The 24,197-nt window shown below is 39.9% G+C and overlaps 2 protein-coding genes across 2 annotated transcripts in view; one reads left to right on the top strand and one right to left on the bottom strand.

Annotated features, from left to right (window-relative positions):
• Positions 1-4,023, bottom strand: part of VPS50 (VPS50 subunit of EARP/GARPII complex) — a 60,050-nt gene extending 56,027 nt beyond the window's left edge. Inside the window, exons 1-2 of the mRNA XM_015853539.3 lie at positions 3,896-4,023; positions 2,521-2,589 (exon numbers count right to left, since the gene is read on the bottom strand). Coding sequence (XP_015709025.2) covers positions 2,521-2,589; positions 3,896-3,928 — 102 coding nt within the window. The 5' untranslated portion in view covers positions 3,929-4,023. The remainder of the gene's footprint in view (positions 1-2,520; positions 2,590-3,895) is intronic.
• A 1,933-nt stretch (positions 4,024-5,956) lies between these two features.
• On the top strand, positions 5,957-23,130 carry HEPACAM2 (HEPACAM family member 2). Its single transcript, XM_015853540.3, is given in 10 exon segments — positions 5,957-5,980; positions 5,982-6,036; positions 9,078-9,428; positions 10,028-10,312; positions 15,576-15,872; positions 18,756-18,881; positions 18,967-18,991; positions 19,115-19,152; positions 19,730-19,803; positions 21,074-23,130. Coding segments are annotated over 10 exon segments (1,386 nt in total). The 3' UTR covers positions 21,185-23,130.
• The last annotated feature ends 1,067 nt before the right edge of the window (positions 23,131-24,197 follow it).

A 24,197-nucleotide genomic window follows, 5' to 3' on the forward strand; every position in this document is an offset into this window, starting at 1 on the left:
CTTCTGAAGCCTAATCTCCTTGATGGTTACTCACACAACAAACAGAAACACCACCACCTGCTTTCAAGAAATGGTTATCAGAATCTATGCCCACAGTGTAGACAACATCTTACAGTGTCTTATCTGATGTCTTGTTATTTGAAAAGTAAAATCATACAACGAAGGTTGTAGCAAAGTGAAGGAGACACAGCAACGTAAATCCTTCCTCTCAAAAGGCAAAGCCCGGAACAGAAGCTGACAAATGTCTTAGGACCAAAACCAGAAGTTAAACTGATCAAAACTCAGTACTTTCACTCAACATTCAGCTGAACTCATGTTTGCCTTTTATCAGAAAAACAAGGTCCTGGGAAGGTGTTTCACTGAATACAGCTTTCTGAGAAAGTTAACTTAAATCTCTCTGAATACTCAGAATCTTTATATTCAGAAAAAAATATTCTGAGTATGGTAGTTACTTTTCACCTAAACCATTTTGGAAGGAGAAAAAAAAGTAACAAGCCTAAAAAATATAGAAGCTTTACACTATGGGACAATACTCTAATTTTAACAGCTTTTAAAGTGCTCCAAGTTCTAATGTTGATGCAACCTTGTCTTTTCAGGCATAAAATCCCCAATTTTCACAAGATTCTGTTTGCAAAACAGTTGAAGATAGTATTCTCACGTCACAAAGGGCTGACAGCATGTAACTGACAGAAATCTGACAGAAATTAAGTGTTTTCCCATTGTTATGAATACAAAGTTCAGGCTTACCAGACACACAACATCAAACCATCACAGAAAAGAAACCCAGCCAAGATACCCTACATCTATTTTTACCTGCAAAATCAACTTGGCTAAAAAAAACAGTCTGAAACGTGATGCTCAGTGGTTGGCAGGAATCTGGAGTTTTGCTATCTGAGCCACAGCGATGAGGCAGTTCTTTCAACATCACTGCAATTGAATACCTCAAGTCTCTGAAATCAATACATTGACCACTGTTTAACAGAACATTATGTACCAATTTAGAGATAGTTATTAGATTTTTAAACATATATGATATTGATTTTCTGGTCTGCCTCAGCACAAGCATCACGTTACAAAGTACCTACAGAGAAACAGAGAAACATGGGATTTTAATGCTAAAATAAGACATCAGCTGAGTAAAGTCCAAATTAGAGGAAAACAATAAGCATCATCCATAGCAAGTCTTGTGAACCGTCTGCAAGATTTTGCACTTGGGCTGGAAGAACCCCAGGCACCTGTACAGGCTGGGAGGAGTGGTCCTTTGGCAGAGAAGGACCTGGGGGTCCTGATGGACAAAAGACTCAACATGAGCCAGCAGTGCGCTCTGGCAGCCCGGAAAGCAAATACGATCCTGGGCTCCATCAGGAGAGGGGTGGTCAGCAGGGATAGGGAGGTGATCGTCCCTCTCTACTCTGCTCTTGTGAGGCCCCATCTGGAGTACTGTGTCCAGGTGTGGAGCCCTCAGTACAAGAAAGACATAGAGATTTTGGAAAGGGTCCAGAGGAGGGCCACGAAGATGATCAGGGGGCTGGAGCACCTCCCCTATGAGGACAGGCTGAGGGAGTTGGGTTTGTTCAGCCTGGAGAAGAAAAGGTTGTGGGGCGACCTCATTGCAGCCTTTCAATATCTGAAGGGAACTTACACCCAGGAGGGGAGTAAACTCTTCGAAAGGGCTGATAATAGCAAGACACGGGGAAATGGTTTTAAGTTAAAAGAGGGAAGATTTACGTTGGATGTTAGGGGGAAGTTCTTCACTAGGAGAGTGGTTAGGCCCTGGAACAGGCTGCCCAGGGAGGTTGTGGATGCCCCGTCCTTGGAGGTGTTCAAGACCAGGTTGGACGGGGCCCTGGGCAACCTGATCTAGTAAATGTGTATGTTTGGTGGCCCTGCCAGGCAGGGGGTTGGAACTACATGATCCTTGAGGTCCCTTCCAACCCGGGTCACTCTGTGATTCTGTGTGATTCTGTGTCTGCTCAGATCAACAGGGTATAAGGAGTGGCCAAACATTACAGCAATTGCCCCCATGCACAGATTGTTCAGTATGATGCAGGATAACAGAGAGCGAATATCTTTTAAGCAGCGAGACAAATAAAAACAAAGTCATTATTACCACAAAGTTCTAACAAATACAGTAGCATCTAAAGTTAATGATGTCTACTGAAGATGAAAATGACAACATTCTGAAACAAACTTAAAGGCAGCAAACCCACAAAGAGACTGAAAATCAAGATTAGAACTGAGAGTGACAACTCCAGAGTTCCAAGAAAGAAATGTTAAAGCACCTTCATTTTGCTTTGGTGCACTGTTCAACTTTGCAATTTCAATTCTTTCATACAATATTTCAAAATATATTCAGGATCAAAAAAAAAAGCTGTCTAAAAGAACAGTAGCAAAGCAGATGCTGGGACCAAATAAAAAGATAAATAAATATAAAAACCAAACCAACGCCAAACCAAACCAATATCATTTAAATATAAAATGAAAAATGAAAACCGAGGTGGGTGGGATCACGTATCATACCTTAGTAGGAAACCGGAGGTTTTCAATAGGACTGAGGTCATGAACACTCTCCTGAGGACTTCTCAGACCCTTTAAAAGAAATTTCATCATCAATTAATGTTGATTACGTATCTGGTGATCAAATTGCACATCTCTTGCCTGCTGATGATGATCATAAATCTGGAAGTCCTTTAATAAACTGCAAAAGGCTTATTCTATAAAACCTTAAACAGGACCAGTGGTATATAAATGTAATTTGTTCCCCCAACTTAATGATTTAATGGAATCAAATAATCAAATTCAAAGTAAGTGCTACTTACTGTGTGGCATAATTATATTGTTTTTGTATGATTGAATACTTCTCAATTTACCATGTAAAACTATTAGGACACATTTTACATGCATACAACTAAACTGAAAAAGATGCACAATCCACATTAGCTCTGTTAAATAAATACTACCCTTTCAAATCCCCAGGCAGTTCACGCGAGCCCTGAGATTCATGCAGGCTTCCCTATATCCTCCCCATGTGACACTAAGCACATTGTTCATAAGCCCCCTTCACACCCAGAGTACTATTGCTTACTTTGAAAGCAAAGGAGCTATAACATTACTACATAAGCCTACAGTGAGAAAAGATTTTCTTTACTCACCGAAACTGACAGTGTGCTTTACAAGTTCATCACCTTAATGGTAGCTACCACACTTCACAGTTTCATCCTCCTAGTGTGCAAAACTTTCTCATTCTGGTTTTGAGTTTCAGATTTTCTTGGGCTTCATTTGACAACATCCACCCTTTCCAGTTACCACCAGCAAGGGCAGCTGATCACCAACGAGCTGAAGCTCAAGGCAGGTAGCAGACAGCACAAAGCACCTGTTGCTTCTCATACTTCACCCAAAACACCCCAAAATTGGCAGGAAAGGCTGCTCATCTCCACCACCAGTTAAAACCTGCCCTTACTGAACGCTGCACAGGATTTAACCCTTTCCCAAAGGCTGAGAATTGCCGAAGCTGTACCATTTTCAGACCACAGCATCCCCGTGCTGGGCAGGCTTCCCATAACTCCTCCTATGGACCAAGCACTGCCCCCTGTACTGAACGCAGACAAGACAGGACCTGGACGTAGAAAAGGGCTCTAAATGGCTCCTGAATAAAAACAACCAAACCAAACCAAACCCTCAGGGCAGAGCTCTGCCAGGTTAGGCTGAGATGAGCAGCGTCACGGTGAGTTCCCCCCGCAGGGACAAGGCCCCACATCGAGAGCCCCCCAGCCCTCTCCTCCCTCCCTACGACTGACACACAAAGGCCCGGCGCCCCCAAAATCACGCTTCGAGAAGGGGACAGCACGGCTCGTACCAGCGCAGCGCTCCGCCGCGCCCGGCCCGCATCGCTCACCTGCCGGGTCATCAGCGACTTGATCTTCTGCATGGCGGCCCCGAGGCGCCCCGCAGCCCCCACGACAGCTCTACGACCGGGGCCGGCACGGGGAAGCCATGTTGGACGCCACCTGACCGCGCCCGCCCGCCCGAGGATGCCTGGGAGCCGTAGTCCTGGGGTGGCACGGAGCCCTCAAACTACAAACCCCGTCAGGCTGATGGAGGAGGAAGGAGGGACACAGCGAGCGGGGCGGGAGGAGGAGGTTCATCCCACAGACAGCGGATGGGCCGGGACATGAGGGTGGTGCTTAAGGGTGTCGGTAAAGCAAGTTACAGAGAGCGTCTCCTGTCAGCTCCTCGTCACACCGTGTCCTGCCTGGGGTTGGAACATGGAGTATTTATGCTTCTATATCAGTTGGTAGAAGGCAAAATGAGAGTGCAGTTCTGCATGGACAGAATGGTCTTGCATCAGTACTTGGCTGAGACACAGAGATGTGGTGCCCCAGCCCTGGAGGCGCTCCAAGACCCTGGGCAGCCTGAGCTGATGGGGGGAAATGTCAGTGTATTAATGACACCAAGAACATATCCTGGGAATAAAGGGATAGACTGACTTGTAATATGTGTCTGTGCTAATCAACTGTTTTTCTAGTGTTTGGGTTTTTTTATTATTTATTATTTTTTTTCACCCACATCAGATGATAGGACACCAGCACTGACCATCCCAGTGAGAAGGTTCCCATTCATTTGTTAGAAATTAATTGACAAATATAACATGATAAAACTGAGTAGGCAGTCATTTCTAACGCATTTCATAAGAGCTTACCATTCAATACGTGTAGACTGCGGTGACGTGGATTAAACGGGTTACAAAGAACAGCCCTGGGGAAGGCAGGGCAGGGGGCACCCAGAGCACCTCTTCATCTACAGTCTTGTGTCATACAGTGATGCTATTTCTTCTGCAACTGCTGAAATAACACTCGTATTCCTTACATTTGATCAGACAGGGCTGCCAAAAATTCTGGAAGGATCTGGGCGTTTTTACCTCCCTTTAACTGAAGCAGAAATCATTCATTCATTCCTAATGGCAGTGGCATAGCACTCTGCAGGACCCCAAGCACCAGCACAGGCATAAAGTGAGGGGGATCAGTTCCCTGCTGCCATCTGTCCTACACAAGGCAGGAGTTTGTTCATCCATAACAGCACAAGTGCAGTGTAACAAAAACTTAACGCGTGTCTTTCTATGGATAAACCATCTCTGTTGATGCAAATATTTGCCGTTGCAAACTGTTAGTGCACATGCAACTTGCAGGAGGGCTGCCTGGTGTGCTGCTGATTAGGTTTGTACAGTGAGTGGCAGCCTTGGACAAAATCCAAATCATACATTAATATTAATATTAAACCCATATAAGTTCACTCCGAATAAACAGTAATCAGCAGCTAACTCAACAGCTCTGGGGGGCTGTGCACGCTGCTGCAGGACTCTTTGTTAGACGATTTCTGATGGGCACTTCACAAGTTGCTCAGAGGAGGGGAATGAAATTGTCTCCCTGATGCACGTAATATTAAGGAAGAAAGTGATAATAATTTAGTCACAGCTTTGTATTTTTTCTGATATTTTGCATTAAAAAAATAGGAGGAAAGAAGAGACTGTCACTGACATACTAATTTACCAAATGTTACAGGTTAATTTGGAGTGAGCAGAACCATCTGGAAGTACAGTATTTTTTATAAACCAGTGTAACTGAAGGATGTTAATGTCTATATAACCTGCGTGTTGGGTGTGTTCACTTATTTTTTATAATTCAAGGTACTTTCCATTATTCTGCACCTCATTTATTACGTTCTCTGTCATATTTACTGCTCCTGCTGGGGAAGGGTTATGTTGAAGTTAGAGGCAATGAAGATGGGTGCTCATCTAACAGGTGCTCCACTCCCTTTGTTCTGTGTATACACATATTCAAATCAGACAGGGCTGGGGACAGGATAAGGCCTGTTAACTCATTGCTGATTTTCCTAGCAAATAAACCAGCAGGTGCTGGTCCTGGCTCCGACTTAGCACTGAGAAGAAGGTGGTGTTTGTATGGGACAGGATGCTTTCATGGAGCCCTCTAGCCAGCTTATTTTGTGACTTAAAGTGCCAAATATATTTTCTGCTTCTAGGTAAGAAACTGCATGTGTTATATTTGATTGTCATTGTGGAAATTTGACTTGCTTTTGTACTCCTAAGCTTCAAGATATTTCTCTTACATTGTCAGATATTTTATTTTAAGAAAGAAACCTGTAAGTTTTAATCAAATAGTGGTGTCCCTTTTCATGGATGGAACTGAAAGTTTTAGAAACTGACAGAAATCCATGCTGCACATAATCTGCAAATAAAGCACTGGCATTATTACTTACCTTGATTTTCCTCTTTTTTTAAGCAATAGTAAAGAAATAAGAAGTAAGACTTGACAGATTCTGAGCCAAAGTTTGTGTAGATGTTACACATCTCTTTAAAAATGCATTGTGTTAAGGCAGTGTTGAGAGGTCGTTTTTCAGTTCACTATGATGCATTGTATTTAACACCTGAAATTTAGATATATTTCGATGTGCTTTGTATTAAAACTGAATTAATCCTTCATTCAACTGAAGAATATCTTACATTAACAGTAGATTTGTTCAGCATTTGGTTGTAGATTTCATAAGCATACGATTGTTATCTGTACACTTGATAAAAAGCAGATGTTCTGTGCTTTTTTACAGGAATATTCTGTGATCAAAGGTTAGCTAAAGCTGTATTTCTACTAAGTCTTATAATTTGTTTTTTATGTACTGAATTGTTTTCAAAGATATTAGCAGAGGGAACATGTGATATTGCAAATATGCTACATACTTTTCTGACAGTTTTTCTTTTATCTTTTTCACAAATGTCCTATACAGCAGTGTACTTTGTCAACAGCTTTGGCTTCTGAGCCGTAGCAGTTTTTAATGAAGATTATCAGACTTTAAAAATGAAATACCTGTCTGATAAGAACATGATGAATATTCAGTTCTTTGTGTCCATTACAACACTGCTGAACATTTCTGATTAAGATTCTACAAGAGATACTGTATGCAGTATGCACATGCACACAGAATGCTTTGGAGGCCATCCTTGTTCACCAGACAATTGGGGCTTACAGTCTTGCTCAGATAGAAACCTTTCCTAGTGTGAGAAATGCATATCTTGCACCTTTTATCATGACAAAAATCAGGTGTTTGGAGCATGACACAAAGAACACCTTCTTCCAGTGACATCGTACACAAGTTCACGAGTTTTGGAGTGCTAAAGAGCTAAATGATCACTCAAATAAAATGTAACTGAGGGTCTGATTTCACTTGGACAAGGAGATGTGCATGTTAAATTAAGGGAATGATAAAACCTCAGTAAGAAGGTTTCAGTTTACGCAGTAAACTCAGAAGTTATGTCATAGTTTTTATTTAAGCTAAAGCTGCAGCCCTTGTTTTATGTCAACAGTGAGCCTGTTGTGCTTGCTCATACTGGTGGCAGCAAAGTGTGGTGAAAGAAAACACAGATCACTGAGCTCTAAGTGGAGGTCATTTCTGTGCAGCCTCTTGGCTTATGGGCACTATAAAAAACAGTTTTTGGAATTCTGTTCTCTTTGAAAAATATCTGTTCTATTTAGAAAGCTATAGGGATAAGTTTGACTTATATGGAATTTGTGCCCGATGAGAAAGAAGTCCATTTTGGCACATTGATTTCTTATAACCGTAAGATAAGTCTAATATTCCAGACCACGGAAGATTTGATTCCCATTAAAGCAGCAGTCACCCAGCACTGCTGCCCTGAGCCCTTTGTCACAGTGCCTCAGTGAGAAGAAATTAAGATATTCAGCCACCAGTTTCTTTTTCTTCTTCTGTGATGGTGACAGCATTTGTTCTGATAGCCGCTGTTATCCTTCTGCTCACTAAACCTGCTTGGATTTTGCTCCTTTTCTGCACAGATCTGTAAGAAATACCAATTGTTACACGTATTTTGCAACTAGCACTGCAGCTGTTACTGGTTTCTTGTCCTACAACATGATCACTTACCAACAGCTGGAGAAACCCCAAAACTGAGCACTGTCATGTGTAAGAAATGAGGAATGATATGGCCAGATCTTTTAATTGATCATTTACAGATTTCCCAGTATTTGTAGAGATTTCTTTTACTTCATTCAAGGAAGTTTTAAAATTTGAATGTTTTAGGTAGCTTATATGAAATTTGCTTTCACTATTAAACGTTTTGAGAAGGGCTTTATTGAGGAATTATTCTCTCAAGTGGAAAGTAGCAGTTTAAGTTTGATAAGTGTTGTAAGGTCTGCAGGGAGGGAACTCACCTTTGTTAAATGTTACAATGACCAACAAAACTCATCTCCCAGTAGCAAGAGTCAGCTTGGAAATAGGGGAGGAGGTTTCCATTTGATGCGCTTCAAATGCTTCAGGTTTTTTATCTGAAAAAGTTAATCATGCGCCTACCATGCTCCTTTGCATCCTCCAGTTAAGTATCTCTGTATTTTTTCTACCCTTTTCCTCCTTTTTTTTCCTGTTCTTCTCCCATCTCAGATGACTCCCTGCTGTTCTCCCCACACCAGTGTCCATGCAACCTGAAGTCCTCTGCCTGCTTCTTCTTCAGTCCCCAAGAAGTTGGGTATTTCTGACAGGAGGTTAAATGTCTTTGCACACATCGCCTCTATAGCATTCAACCATGGGACTGCACCAAGCTGCTTCCCTTTTTAGTTCCTCACCCTCAGCAATGTTGCAAGCCATCCCAGTTGACTAGTGTTGTTCAGCTGTATGAAGAGCAAGGCAGAATTACTCCTATTTTTGGAGTTTGTCATTTTCATTGACTATAAACTTCACTGAACAAACAGAAAATGACCAGAGATTCCTTAGCAAACTTGTGTAATGTTCTATATTTCTGCCTAAGGATGACAGAAGGAAAAACAGTTCTAAAGGATGGGAAGGCCAGACTAGCTGAAGGGGGCCATTTTGCACCCTGAAGGTGCAGGATTCCTGGAGGACAGAATTCATCGTGGGATCTTGGTTTTGTACATATCAACATAAAAAAGTTTAAGTTGTAACTCTGAGAGTTTTTTCTCTGTGAGAGTTCCTCATTTGAGTTTTCCAATGTTCCCATTTGTGTTTTGGGTGTGTTTGTTTGTTCCTTCAATTTTATGCAGGTATTTGTTCTGCCTTGAAGCTGACAGTACCATCTCATACTATCCATGGTATCGAGGGGCAACCACTCCAGCTCAATGTTGACTACAATTTCAATACTACAGCTTGTGAAATCCAGATAATTTGGCTGTTTGAGAAGCCTCGGAGTAATCCAAAATACCTGCTTGGCTCTGTAAACCAGACAGTAGTACCAGACTTGGAATATCAGCACAAGTTCACCCTCATACCACCTAGTGCATCTTTGATGATCAATCCATTACGTCTCAGTGATGAGGGCAATTATATTGTAAAAGTCAATGTCCGTGGGAATGGAACTAAAGCTGCCAGTGAAAAAATTCATGTAGCTGTTGATGGTAAGTTACTAAAATGCAGCATCTTCAGTTTGAAAATAAAATTTCCATAGCTCTGAAGTAATGTTTGTTGGGATCCAATTGCAGTAGTACACTATTTAATCCAGCCATGCACAAATAAGTGCCAACAATTGAGTTACGATATTTTCTGCTGCTAGAGGGAATGCTACAGTATGGCATCTTTAAACAAATTTAAGACATTAACTAATATTTCTTGATCTTAAAGAAAACACTTAAGGAGTTTCAAAACCATTAATTAATATGATAAATATAGGAAATAATGTTTTGTAAGGCTTTGCTATGTTATCAGACAGGATAGAGTTGGAACCAGAGTTGGAAGCAGTGATATACCCAATTTCAGCCTGTGTCATATAACCAGTAAGATAAACTCTCTAGCTTTAGTTAAGTACTGGGAAAATTCTTACCAGATGAGAATACAGCCTTCTTTTATTTTTATTCTTTAACCATATTTAATAGACACACTTTGAAATCTGAATACTTTCCAGAGAGGAGGATAGCTGCTATTTGTACCATTTTGGCAATGAAGACTGGAATGTACTGGTAGTCACTTTTATAACTCTTCATATCTCTTTGTTTTATAGTTCCTGTCACACAGCCTGTTGTGCACACTGAGCCATCTTCGGGAGTAGTGGAGTATGTGGGGAATATTACATTAAAATGTACCGTGGGAAAAGGCACAAGAGTAGTTTACCAGTGGATGAAAAATGGGAAGCCTCTCCATGCTGGCCCTAATTATACCTTTTCATCAAACAATGCTACACTTCTGATTGTTCCTGTTGCAAAGGAAGACATTGGGAACTACAGCTGTTTGGTATCCAACCCCATCAGTGCAATGGAAAGTGAGAGAATTGCACCAACAATATATTGTGAGTATATGAAATATTCATAATTGTCTTTGTGAAATGATCTCGCTGAAAAGAATGCCTCTAACTAAGGAAAAGAGACAAAACACAGTTGAGTTAACGTTATTTGTGAGCTTGCATTCAAAATAAGTTTGTTGCAGCTATAACTTCTGATAGTGTAATAAAAAGCCTTTCAGTGTTAAGTAGTTGTGAAGATCAGTCTGAACTGCAGAGTCCACATATGAACTTCAGGTGTTCCACTGTGGGCATCTTCGAATCTGGAGGAGGTGTATGTCAGAGGAAAGCAATCGGAATTATACACAGAAAAATGCTGATTAAAATGGAGACAGAGAAAGGTATCCAGAAGCTGAGTGCGGGAAGCACCAGGCTGGCAGGATGCTACTCATGGTATTCCTCAAGGTCAGTTTGAGTCCAATCCTGTCCACTACTTTCATTACTGATATCAATGTAAAGACTGGGAGCATGTCAGTGAAGTTCATCTGTGACAATAAACTGAGAAGACTAAACAACAGAGTCATAGAATCAGTATGAAATCCATTAAAAACTAAAAGGGCACGGACTTGGAGAATAAAAATCATTAACTTCTGCTGACGCAGATTTGGATGGCAATGACTGAGGCAGTGTATCTGCCTGATTGAGCTCATTGCGAGACATCTAACAGGCAGTGTCATTCAGACATAAAAGAGATGAGATCACAAGTAGAATATTGTATACAGCACCTGGCCAACCCAGAGGAATGATCTTGAACTGTACAGAAACAAAACAAAATGGAATGGGGATCCTATTCATGAGAACAGTCCAGGAGAACTCAGTTTGGTTGCAGAAAATAGATTCTGGAAGGAATGTTTGCTTTTCACATAAAGCAGGAAGCATGAGGGAGCAAGATTTATGTAAAGATTTATGTTGACCGAAGAGTAAACTATAAGACAACCATATATTTTGACTGGAAATGAGATGTTTAACAGCTGTTGAAGAAACGAGGTTTTGCAAGTGCTGTGCACATTACTGTTGCCAAAGGTTGACAACTGTATGAATGGGATTCTGTGCTGTGATTGGTTATTGTAGCAAAAGGCTGAATTTAGAGGTACCAAATGTCCCTTCCAGTCCTGTGCTCCCAAGGATTAATTCATGGCATTTTAAAAGATCATATGCTAGACCTTACAAAGTTCAGAGACAATTAGGTTTTGGTTTGTGCCCATCCTCTATCTAGTCTGAAACTTTCTGTTTCAGATAATAAGGGATTTGTGTGCCTCAAACCCTTTTTTCAGCTATATTGGCTTAGTAGAAGAAATTAAGTCTCTCTGCAAATACACCTTCTTGCTCAATACACCTGATCTCTGTGAAAAGTAGATTTTCAACAAACTAATTTAGACTAGAGGTGTGAGGATGAGCAAAAGCACCTGAGGAACTTAATGAAAATGTGAACTCAGTTCATGAGTGTAGACTGAGTTAGAGGGCACAAAAGGTTTGGCTTAATCAATGTTCAGCAAATCTTAGAAAATGCACTCTCATTTTTATCTTACCCCTCCTGCACTGTCAGCTACCGGTGCCTCCAACAGCTGTGTGACCAAGCCAGGCTCCAGTCCTTGCAGCCTCCAGAGCTGAAGTGCCTTTCTCCAAGATCTGAAGCTAGACAGGTCAGGACCCACCTGGCCATCAGCCCGGTTCAGGTATAACCTGTTCCTCACTGGCACAGTGTGGATGGCACGGTGCAAGGAGTGGAGACAGAGCAGACACAAAGGTGAAGGAGCTGCCCCAAAGAGTCCTTAACAGTATAGATATGAACTCTGTTTCTACTCACTGTGGACAGAAAAATGATCAGAAAAAATTCTACAAGGAGATAACCTGCACTGATGGAGTTTTATTATCATCATTATAATTACAATAATCTCATTCTTGTCTCAAGGTAACATAATTCTTAATATCTGTTTTAATGTCTGCTTTTTCACTTTCATGAGCTGTAAGAATTCCTACCCAAAACATGGGGAAGCTGTAGCCTGCACAACCTGACAGCTCTCTAACAATGCAATAAAGTCTAGGCTAGAAAAATACCTTTTATTGTTGCTACCATTCTGGCTGTTATGTTTGGTATTGGGATTTCTGACTTTTTACATGCACAATTGGCTCTAGAGCATTTACTGCACTGATGGGTGCCTGGAACACTTGTACACTTTTTTATTTCATCAGAATTGATAGTTTACGTTGTGTGTAACATAAAATATGGGAAAAAGTGTTTATAGAAAACAAGTACTGAAAGACTACAGTGCCCACATTACTATCCATATTCTATATTCAAATTTGTGGTGGGAGTTGGGGTTCTTACCTCCTGAACTATACCAATCCCATAACTCAGTCCAGCCTCTGCTTGCTGAGGTGTCGTGTCTTCCAACAAGCACTTGTCAATACCAGTGGCCCCAGGATCCCCATCTGCCATATGTCATTGCTGCGGGGGGAGCTCCTGTAAGTGATAAAAGAAAGGTCACTCACAGTAAATACCTGCCATCTGCTTAGAAACTACAGCAGTCTCGTGGAGATAGGAGCAATTGGAAATATTCCCACAGAGCTGTAAATTGTTACCGAGAACAGGTGATTTATTATTTTACAAGTCATTTAGTTAACAGGCCTCACTGGGACAAGAGGCTTATTACTGTTGAGAACAGTATGGGAAGGGAGAAGAACTGGGTGAACCATGAAGGCAGGCGCTCAGCTTCTTTTACTGAGAATCAAAAGTGCTTTTTGTTCTTCATCATTTCTCATTAATATTGTCCCCACTGTCCATTAGCTGTGATGATAATGCACCATAAAACATTGCCATTGCAGAAGCTTGAAGCAGAAATAAATTATTTCAGGAGTGGGAGAAGCTGCCGTCATGGAGGCTGCAACAGAAACAGCTGCACTGAGGTGATGGAGCTGAATGTAAGAGATTAAGTGGGATCTCCTTCCTTCACATTTACAGAAGCCAGGAGATATTTGATCTGAGAGAGGAAACTGCTTATTATCTGCTTTTCTGAATCCCACTTGAAGCTGTGGGTAGTCCTTTAACACCTGATGTGTAGAGATCACAGTGATGTACGCACAGTCCAGGGGAGGCAACAGGCTGAGCCAGACCCTGCAGAAGGGTTATCTGATGGGACCTTCATCAGGGATGTTGCTTTTCAGACATAGACAAGATTTGGCTATTTTATAAGAAGACTTTTGTTTGTTTTATGTAATTTTTGTTTTTTGTTTTCCAGCAGCCAATGTGTGGTGATTTTATCATTGTTTCTTTTGATTTTTTTTTCGTACTGAAGTGTGGTTGCATTGTCAGTGCTGGCTATGCACACTGTGATGGCACTGATAAAAAACAAAACTCAATTCTGATTCTTTTTTTGCCAATCTCCTGTTATAGTGAGGGAACAGAGAGACCTGTCAGCTAGTCTTGGCATTAATATCTGTTTACATCTGCCAAAGGTTATATTATCAGTGAAAATAAAAGCTAATAGCAGAAAGAAGAGTTGGGTAAGAGGAACTGCCTTTTAAAGCACCTGGTGTTGTACAGGCTCTGCACGTACAGAATATTCTTCATGTGGGGTGCGGGTAGTTAAGCTGATGCAGCAGTGACAGCTTTACAGTTTCCAGAAGCATTTCTAATATTGTTGACTCAGATGTTAAGGAACCCATGAGCAAGGAGCTCTGCATCTAAGATGGCAGATTTTAGAAACATCTTGATTCTTCCCCGTGACACCTGTGACATGAATCCACATTGCCCAACAAAACGTTAGACGTGATGCTGAGTCTTAAAATGAGACTGTAAAAAGCCTATCACTAAAGCAGAACCATAGAAAATGGGAAGCTTGACAGTTAAGTTGTGAAATATGCACATTTGGTTAAAAATGGGCTCAATTGAGGTGTGGCAGTTTCCATTTTCTTTCCTGAACTTTCACAAACACAGAAAGAAAAACACGGAAGCGCACAGGAAACAGCCTGCATGCAGCTTATGTTCTCTTGAAGCATCATAAAACAAGGTGGACAATCAATAGAAGCGTACATATTACAAGTAAATCTAATGTCAGCCTGAATTTCCTGATAAGAAATAGAGTCAGAAACAACCCAGTGCTTTTCTTCATACAGCAGCACACTGCACCTTCAAAACCAGCTATGTGGTTTTTAATGCTTACAGACAACCATAACAAGATGGAAATATTACTTGATCATATTAAAATTGCTGTAATATTGACTTATCTGTCTTCTTGCAGTGCCATTTTATAGTCACTTGACAGCAGCTTTACTGAGCTTCAGGGATCTCACCAAAGAGAAATCACCCGTTCATCCATAGTTTCTTTTGGTTTCTTTCAGCATCTGTCAGTAACAGATCTGTGCATTTTTGACTGTAACTTAATAAGGCACATCTCAATTATTTTATCCTTTACATTATTTTTTTACACTCAGATCCATATAAAAATAATAGATTTTAACATGGAAAGACTGGAAAAAAAACACCACGCAGAATCCAAAATGATCAACTAAACATAAGATAGGAAATACTCATCATATTTAAATATATTATTTCCCTTCCATTTTCCTTTGAAGATTGCCCTAAAAATTGCACCTCAGTTTTCTCAGTAATGAACACAACTACTGGAGAATATATTTCACTTCTAATTATATTCTGAAACATGGCACGAGGGCTTTCTCTTGATAGAAATCTGAATGCTGAAGTAGTTGAAATGCACTAAAACAGGGGAAGGTTGAAGTTTATTTTAGCAGTCATTTATTGAAAACATTTTCTGAAGTTATCTAAGGCACACCCCATTCTAAATTGTACCTCTAGGATAGTTGTGCCAATTATTATTGTACTGCTAAGTATTACACTGTGTATGTATTTCAGAGCTAATTTGTTTACTTCTGAATATGAAGATAAATGACTTACACCAATAAGTTTGGTTTTTTTAGTAGAAAAGGTCAAATATACCCCAGAAGACCTGCTTCTTTAATTCACAACTTTTCCAAGTGTGTTTGGTCCCCATTGTTTTTGCAGTACTGAACAGTACATAGACCCGTGTTGTTTCACTAAGCAGCAGTTAGATCAGTATTAAGCAGGTGTAGTCTGAGATCAAAGATCAAATGATTGAACTGAAAGCCTTTTAATTGAAATAATTGAATCTAATGGCAGCCAGTCTAAAGGCTAGTCCAGTTTATGGAATCTAAGTGTTTTCATCTAAAATTTAAATATATACGCTGATTTTTATCTTTCAATTATATTTTGGTTTTATATTTTTCAATGCAGATGGACCATATGGACTCCGAGTTAAATCAGACAAAGGTCTGAATGTAGGGGCGGTGTTTACCGTCAGTGTAGGGGAAGCTGTACTGTTTGACTGCTTGGCAGATTCAAACCCACCAAACACTTACTCCTGGATTCAAAGGGCTGACAATGCCACTCATGTAATCCAGTATGGACCCCACCTGGAAGTTGTGTCTGATACTCTGGCTCAGAAGACAAGAGACTACGTGTGCCGTGCTTTCAACAACGTGACTGGAAAACGAGATGAGACTCACTTCACTGTGATTATTACCTCTGCAGGTAAGAACAACTCTAGCTTCTGAGCTGATTGTCAGCCCCAGGAAAAGTGATTCTTAGAGAGAAAACATATGTATGAAGTCTTGCTAATAATGTAATAAGTGGGATTTTGGCCACTCTGGGATTGAGGTGTTACATGCAGTGAGTCACAGCTTTAAACAAGACCCACCGAGATATTGATGTTTTGTAGGAGATGTGGAAACCTGTTGGATGCCAGGACAAGCCCTTCTTCCCAAGGGCAGATTTTGTCCAAGGCTCACTGTCTCATTCTCTGCCATCCAGAAGCTGAAAGCCCTGAGGTCCCACGGGGATCACTGCATGGGAGAGTCTCAAGTATACTGCCCTGACTGGAGTAACCAGCCACAGACTCTCTATGTGATTAGGTATTATAAGAGCCCTAGTGTACTGTATGATGATAATGCAAGCTGTGATGATGAATGAATAATTTTATTACAAATATTATTTTGCATTCTCATTTAAGAGTCTATGAATTAGCTACTAGGTTCTACTAAACATCTCTTGTATTTCCTATACTTTATAGCCTCTGTTCCTGCATCAGATTGCATTAAACAGCAATAAAGCAACGTTCCAGGAAATGTCTAGAGGCACACAGCTAAGAACAGTATACTGAGGAACTCTGATATCCCTTATTAATAAGGATAAATACGTTTTTTCAGATAAGGACTGTATGAAGTTAATGTTCAAAGAGATGCAATCAATTGCCTGTTAGAAATGTTACAAAGCAACTTAGCTTGTGCAGAACAAAGAGCTCGGCCATTTGCTAGTAAGGTAAACAAGGGAGGCAGATGTCCATTGTTCTCACTGATATATAATCATCACAAATCTATGGAGCTTAGTGTGCTGAAAGGAAGACAGGTTGCAATTTTGCAGTGAAAATGCTGCACTTTAAAGTTTGCAGTTAGCGGGGAGAGAAAATGCAAACAGAGCTATGTGTCATTAGAAATATGACTGACAGTTCTCCAGGAAGTTCATGTCAGCTACACTATGGATGTGTATATTCATCAATAAGAATTAAGAAATTCAGCCAAGTTCTCCTTTCAAAGTCCAAAAAGAGGGGAAAAATCCAAAGTTTCACTAGAAACACACATAAAACTTCCAAAAAGTCAATTTCCCTTCCCTACAGCCATTTCTTCTTGATATTCAGATAGCATAAATCCAGATGTTGAGCCAACACATTGCAAGGCAGCACTGGTTGAACCTAAGTGGTGTGAATTCACCCACCAGACAAAACCTCAGTGATACTGCCCAGGCTAAATTCTGCTTAGAAATTAACACCATTTTTATAGAATTAAACATAATAAATGAAGACTATGAATATTCTTTCACATTCCTTCTACCTCTCCTGACGATCCTGGATAAAAAAGCCCAACTTGTGCCTTTCAAAGCACCAGCAATGTCTGTTGCACACTGAACAACCTGAAGAGTGGAAAGTTATCAGTTGTCATAAAGCATTCAGTCTGGGCTACTTCAACAATATATCATAGAATCATAGAATCACAAGGTTGGAAAGGACCTATAAGGTCATCTAGTCCAACCTTCCTCCCTTTACCATACCTACAGAAAACCCCTAAACCATATCTCCTAGCTCCCTATCTAGACGCTAGATAATTATAATCTGCACTGGTTTCTTCTTTTCCCCAGAAAGGTATTCTTTGTTTTCATGAGCTGATTTTCAGTCTAGGATTTGCTTGCTCTCTTGTAATTTTTTAGTAGCAAATCCAGAAAAGAGAAAAAAAAAAAAAAGGACACTTGAAAATCTTGGGCATCTGGTTATAATACAAGAGACTGTCCAACATGGTTTTCACAATGTTATTGCCTGTATACCACTACCTTTGTGATATTTGCACTTTGTGAGATATTTTATTTATTTACATAAGGGCACAACCCAAGAGACAAATAGCAATTGTGCTGGTGACCAGAAAATTGCCCTTTCATGCATGGAATAGGAAATACGATACTAGGACTGCTAGTTGGATAGAAAGGGCTGGCTCCAGCCATTTGGGAAGATCTGACAACCAGTATGTAGAGGAAGAAGAAGTTGTTCTGTAGGTAGTATGCTATGAACAGGAACTGTGCTGATCCACCTTAGCTCTAGAGATAAGGGAGCTTGTTGCTTTCTGCCTGCAGCTGTGCCAGAAGAGAAAATCTACCCTGCCATCTAGCTAACTACAGGTTACCATAGGAAGAATTAACACATAACACAGCAGGGTGCCATGTAGTAGTGTGTATGTGAGTTCTCCGCAGCCATGCTGAAAACAGGCACCTTTTCTCAGCAACTCCTTTCCATCTAGAATCAAGCTGCAAACATGGGAACTCCTAAACTTTCTGTTGAGAAAAAAAAATTGCAGAGCCAACCAGGCTGAGGGCCATCTCACACTGGCAGGCAGAGCAAAGCTCTACTGAAAACCACACTGGGCTCACGAGTTGCTATGGGCCCAGTGCCATGAACAAGAAGGGCACCTCTTCCATTAGAGCAGTGAGTCTCCATAACTTCTTGAGAAATATTTTGTGCCATGGAAAAAGAAAAACAGTTTCTAAATAAAACCTATTTCATCTGCCTCGAGAATCAATTAATGTAGTTCCTCCAGCAACAACACATTGATAAGTGAAGTAAGCGAAATAACGGGGAAACCACGATTGTCAACTGACCTTTGGCTGTAAACATGCAAGTGATGAATTTAACCTCAATTTAACTCACCAGTTACCATCTAGACAATAAAAGCATTTGTTTCAGTTGCTGTCTGGGTACAGTTTTAAAGAGTTTGTTTAGGTGATTTATAAAAATGCATATTTTAGTGTCATAACAGCACTAGGAGATAACTAGCAACAGGAGACTAAATACACTACTCGTCTTCTTTGACACAGGACTGGAAAAATTGGCCCAGAAAGGAAAATCCTTGTCATCTCTTGCAGTAATAACCGGAATCTCATTATTTTTGATCCTAGTTATGAGCTTTCTATTCATATGGAAAAGATATAAGCCACTTAAAGGTATGTAAAAGTTAAGCACACTCCGGCTATTCTTTTGGAACATGAGAAAATAAAGAATGATTTTTCCTTTTTCTGCTCTTTTCAGTGATTCAACAGAAGCTGCAGAGAAGGTATGAAAATAAATCATTCTTACATTTTGAAGTCATTTCCACAATGAGAATTGAGTTTTATCATATTAACTTTCTTCCCTTGTCTTTTGACACCAAACTGAAAAATGTGTTTATGTTTTCTAGGCCAGAGGCTGATTACAGAAAGGCACAGACATTTTCAGGTAATGATAAGGGGAGAAATGTGCACATGAGGTCAGATTTCATTCTTGCAAAAAATTAACATTTCTAATACAAAGTAAAAGGAGGATAGCAAGTGTGGTTTTAGCTGGAGTTGTCGACTTCTTTGCCATCTCTCTTAAGATAAAACCAAAAGGAGGACAGGTTGGTGTGGGTTTGGCTCCTGTTTAGATTTCACAGTATACTAAATATCCTGCTGTCATGAACTCAAGCTGTTAAACTAGGTTAGAACTACTTATGCTTCCACTTTCCAGTATGTAATGCAGGTTATAAGTTATGGCCTGAGAGATGAGAAGAATCACAGATCTACTAGACAGGGGCAAGTTAATGAGGGCAGATAGCTAGATACCCACCCTAACTACTTAAAATTGCAGCTGAAGTCCTACGTACAACTTGACAATTGGCTTAATAATCATGTTCCCTTTCATGTCCTCTTTTTTTAATCTCAGCAAGATTATACAAGGTTCAGGTGGAACTGTCTCATTCTATGACATAGATGTGCTTTTTCAATTTCGTATTACGTCTTGATATGTTTTTCATCTTTGTTTGCTTTAACTTTAGGACATGAAAGTGCTTTGGATGATTTCGGGATATACGAATTTGTGGCTATTCCTGATCATGGCAGCAGTTCCAGGGTACGTGATTTTACACCATGGTGATAGTTTCCTTTCTGTTTCTTAAGGAGAACTAATTACCTGTACTGTAGTCCATTTGTCCACTTGCTCCTGTTGTTTTCACAGATGTTTTCGTCACACCCTATTCATCACTCTTGTTATGTAGTATTTGTTCTTTCTTGACTATGTTACTAGTTCAGTACTGGCTCAGTGCAATCAGGAACTAATCAAACTCTAAAGGAAACAATCTCAATCCAGTTACCCTGTATTAAAAGAAAGTAGTGTTGGGTCACTCAGTGCCCTACAAGCAAATTAATTGTTGCAGTGACATTTTCTTCTGTATTGCTGCTCACACAACATACGACTTCGACAATTCAGAAAAGCTACAGAGGGTATTTAAAGTATTGTTTGTAAAAATAAATCTCAGCTACACTGTGTGATGTCAAATGACAAAGATAAACAAGAAATTGGCCCACAGAAGATCAAACCCTAAATCATCACAGTCACAAGCATCCAGTCATCCCTAGGGCTGACCATACCACAAATTCACAACATTGCTTAGGTATCCTGTGGAATTAGGGGCTGTGGTCAGGGAGCAGGGTGACCAGAGAAGAGTGGATGTGCAATTAAATTCATTCTAATCTCCAGCACCATTTCAAGAAGCAGCTACTCAGAACTGTGGCATGCCAGATAGAGTCAGCATTTGATTCTACATTCATTTTATTTCACAGAAAATGGGAAAGTAAGGAAGTAGAAATGATGAAGAACTGGAGCGTGGCCATAGGCAGAAAAACAGTGGAAAGTTCCGATGGATTTGTAGTCTGGATGTACTACTGATATAAGAACTGATTCATATACATAACATATTAAAAAGTGTCCTTATTCCTGCTTTTATGGAAATTTCTCACAGTTCTCTCACTCCAGTGGGAGTTTTCTACTGTCTCTGTCCATTAATATTTCCTCCTTTTTTGATCTTTATTCTCATACTTCTCTCTTTGATTATTGAATGTTCCGTCCTTGACATGGGGTACAGCAATGTAAATCAGTTTCTGTATTAAATGCAAAAGCTACATCCTAAATCTTAGATTCAAATTGATTTGAAATGTAATATTTGTATTACTATAATGTGATGAAAACTTACAGGACAAAATGTGAACAAATGGGGATGAACTTTTGCATCCCTGCCCAAAGTGTTGATGGAGAAAAATTGATAAGTTACATTATCAGTTTTATTTCTGTTGAACTTTTATCAATTTGTACTTACAGCAAAAACATTCTTTGCTACTTTCAGGTTTCAAGTCAGCCTGTTTGCAGCTCTGAATGTGCTCCAGGCCAGGACATGCTTAATACCATTTATGAAGTTATTCAGCATATTCCCAATCAGCAGCAGCAGGACCATTAACAGTAAGTTACAGCCTGTAAGCACACACGTGGTAGCTCAAAGACAAGGACTTCTGTGTGCGACTGAGACTGAATAATTCATACATCGGTGGCTGGTGTTTGACTCCAGTGAGAGGGTTAAAGCAGCAAAAAGATGCAAGCTACATCAGCCCCTCCACTGGTTCGTGTACAGTCCCCCACCTTCAAGACTCCAGCCTGAAGTTTTATCACGCCTCCTTTGTCTAAGTGTGAAGAGTGAGAGTTAAGATCTTCAAACACCATTTCAAGGGAAAATTCCCAAGTGCTTTAAGCGGTTCCACAGCACTGAGTTCTGAGCAGTTCCCAGTCAGCAGGTTAAACCTTCTACACAAGTTGGCTGTGTATGTAACAGAATTAACATTCAATATTTCCATTACTAGAAATGTGCAGGTTACAATTGCAACTGTGCATTTAAATGATGTATTTGTAGCCATGATCTCTAACCAGATTTTAAAAAAGGAGTATTGGAGCAAAATTTCCACTATCAGAACCAGGCCGGGTCCTGCTGAACGTGATAAAGGGTAAATGACTCAGCTTAGGAAAACCGCTCTTGGGAATTTTCCAGTTCCTGATCTGCAGCAAAGGAGCACTCTGACTAATGAATCAATCAGAATAATAAAGTCGACACTTGGTTTTGCAGCAGGATGCTTCAGCGTTGAATATGAGGAAAAAGCAAAGCATCACTAAACATGGAATGGAGCTGGGGAAGTAATTCCAAATAGTGATTGCCTATGGATGGACTCCTTGGACTTGATACGTAGGCATCTGTACAGTAGCCAGCTATATTTATGGAGAGCAATACAGGATTTTCCTACATTCTGTTGATAATAGGAGTTTCTCTTTGTGTAAAACAAAATAATGGATATTAAGGCAGCTGAACAGGTTTTCTGTTCAAGTGATGACTTTGCTCATATTCTCAGTGGTCCTGTCTGGGAGTGCTATCATTTCATAATTTTATTAGAATTAAAATCATGGAAAAAATAAGTAAAAAATATGTTTTCATGATTTAATGCCTAGATTTTCAGCCCCAAAATGGTTCAAATCCTCTCTATGAACCTGATGTCTTCAGTGTCAGCTGATGTTCTTTCTCTTGCTATAGAAATCCCAGTGGCAGCGTTGGCAGATTCTCATAGTAGCCAATGCAGAATGCTCTGGGAATTGCTTTCTCCTAACACTTTTCCTTACACATTTGTCATCCTTTTCATTCACACACACACACACACCTACCTATGCCTCTAAGCACTAATTAACTGTAAGATGTATAGTTGTGCCCCAGGTCTTAAAATACAAGAGTACTGCTGGAAAGTAATTAAATCCTTAAACTCCCCTGGGTTTAGACTGAGGGTCTCGATTTCTAATTGCAGTTAAAAAAAGAAAAGTGACCGAAGCCAACAGCTGGATTGGCTCTTTGGGGTTTTACGGTGATATTAGTTGCTGCCTGCATATTCTAAACTAGATATAAGTACTGTGACAAACTGGACAACAAATGTTCCACATATTGTCAACCTGCGACACACATGAAAGAACTCATAAAATGGCTGCAAAAGCTATTGAGCAAGTTTAACCAGTTCTCATATGTAAGCATTGACAGTTCACATTGCTGTGACTCCTTAGCAGGTGCTGAGTGCATTATTGCTGAAAATATATAAACAACTTGAAATTGGTACCGAGAAAGCAGCAATGTGGTGTGCTATATTAGCACTGATGGCATAATTTGTTTGTAGCTCAGACATGTATTGCCACTGGTCTTATCTTTCAATACTAGGGATGGTATGCGTAGTACAAATTCAGTCAAATATCAGTGTGTCACAGATACACCCTCATTCGTGCTAAAGAACTGTTCTCCTTTTGTGCTTAGAACTGCTGGTTTGGGTGTATGTTTGCAACAGTGTTTTTAATAAAAATCAATAAAGGAGGCATTGTGGACAACCATTATCCTGTCTGTTCTTTCCTAGATATATATGGAGGAACAGGAACAGGAAACCAAAGTATATGAAAATACAAAACTGACCTTCATTACTGAAAGGAAAAGCAAACAGCGCTAAAAATGGCAAAGGCTTACACCAACTTTGCTTGGGATAGCAGCTTATCTTCAGTCTTCGGGTGCTTTTAATTGGTATTTTCTTGAAGAATGTGTCTTTTTTTCACTTTTACTTTTTTTTCCTTGTTCATGGCTACAAGAAAGCAAATGGACAGCTTAAAATTGTGATATGCAAGCCTGTGCATTTCACTATAATGATGAGAGGGAAGGACATGGAGGAATCAAGCCCACAGTGCATCCCATCCATTTTTATTTTTACAGAAGGTCTTTATGAGAAGTAATAGATGCCACATGTCAGATTGCAGAAGGCATTTGAAGTTTAAAATAAATCCATCCTTTTAACTCTTTCAATGCAACAGTATCTTTTAATTTACCAACTTAGAAACTGATCTGTAAGGCAGTTATAGTATAAAAATGTACATATGTATATTATTCAAAGTAATGTTTTCGTATTAAATTTTATTTCCTTTGCATTTGGAGTGGTTCTCTATTTGCTGCCAAAAAGCCTGTTTCCCATTGACTAGAAGAGCAAGCAATATTCAGATAATTTCTGAAAGCTACAGAATGTATAGGCTAGTATAGGCTCTTTATACGTTACAATTATACTTCTCCAGGGCAAGCAAAATACATCTTACTCTGTTTATACAGACAATGTGCCACAAGCCCCTTTCCAAATCCAGCAGTCCTCCTCCCAAAGATCTTCTTAGCAGATGTTTGAGTTCTACTGAAGAATCCCATATTATCTACATAGGGTCAGCTATTAGGAGGCTTCAGTTAGCGTCAGCTGGGCAAAAGGGGGATTGTGATAGTATTTGGATTAGTCCACACACATAAAAATAATAATTATTTTAAAAAAAAAAGAAAAGTGCTTTAGTAACAGCTAATTTGGAGGCAAATCATTAGGATGAGTAATGAGAAGCATACAGTATGCTCACTGTTTAAGAGAAGCTGTAAG

This window comes from Coturnix japonica, chromosome 2 (assembly GCF_054131305.1).
Source record: "Coturnix japonica strain WE chromosome 2, WE-NBRP24, whole genome shotgun sequence".
Taxonomy (NCBI): Eukaryota; Metazoa; Chordata; class Aves; order Galliformes; family Phasianidae; genus Coturnix; species Coturnix japonica.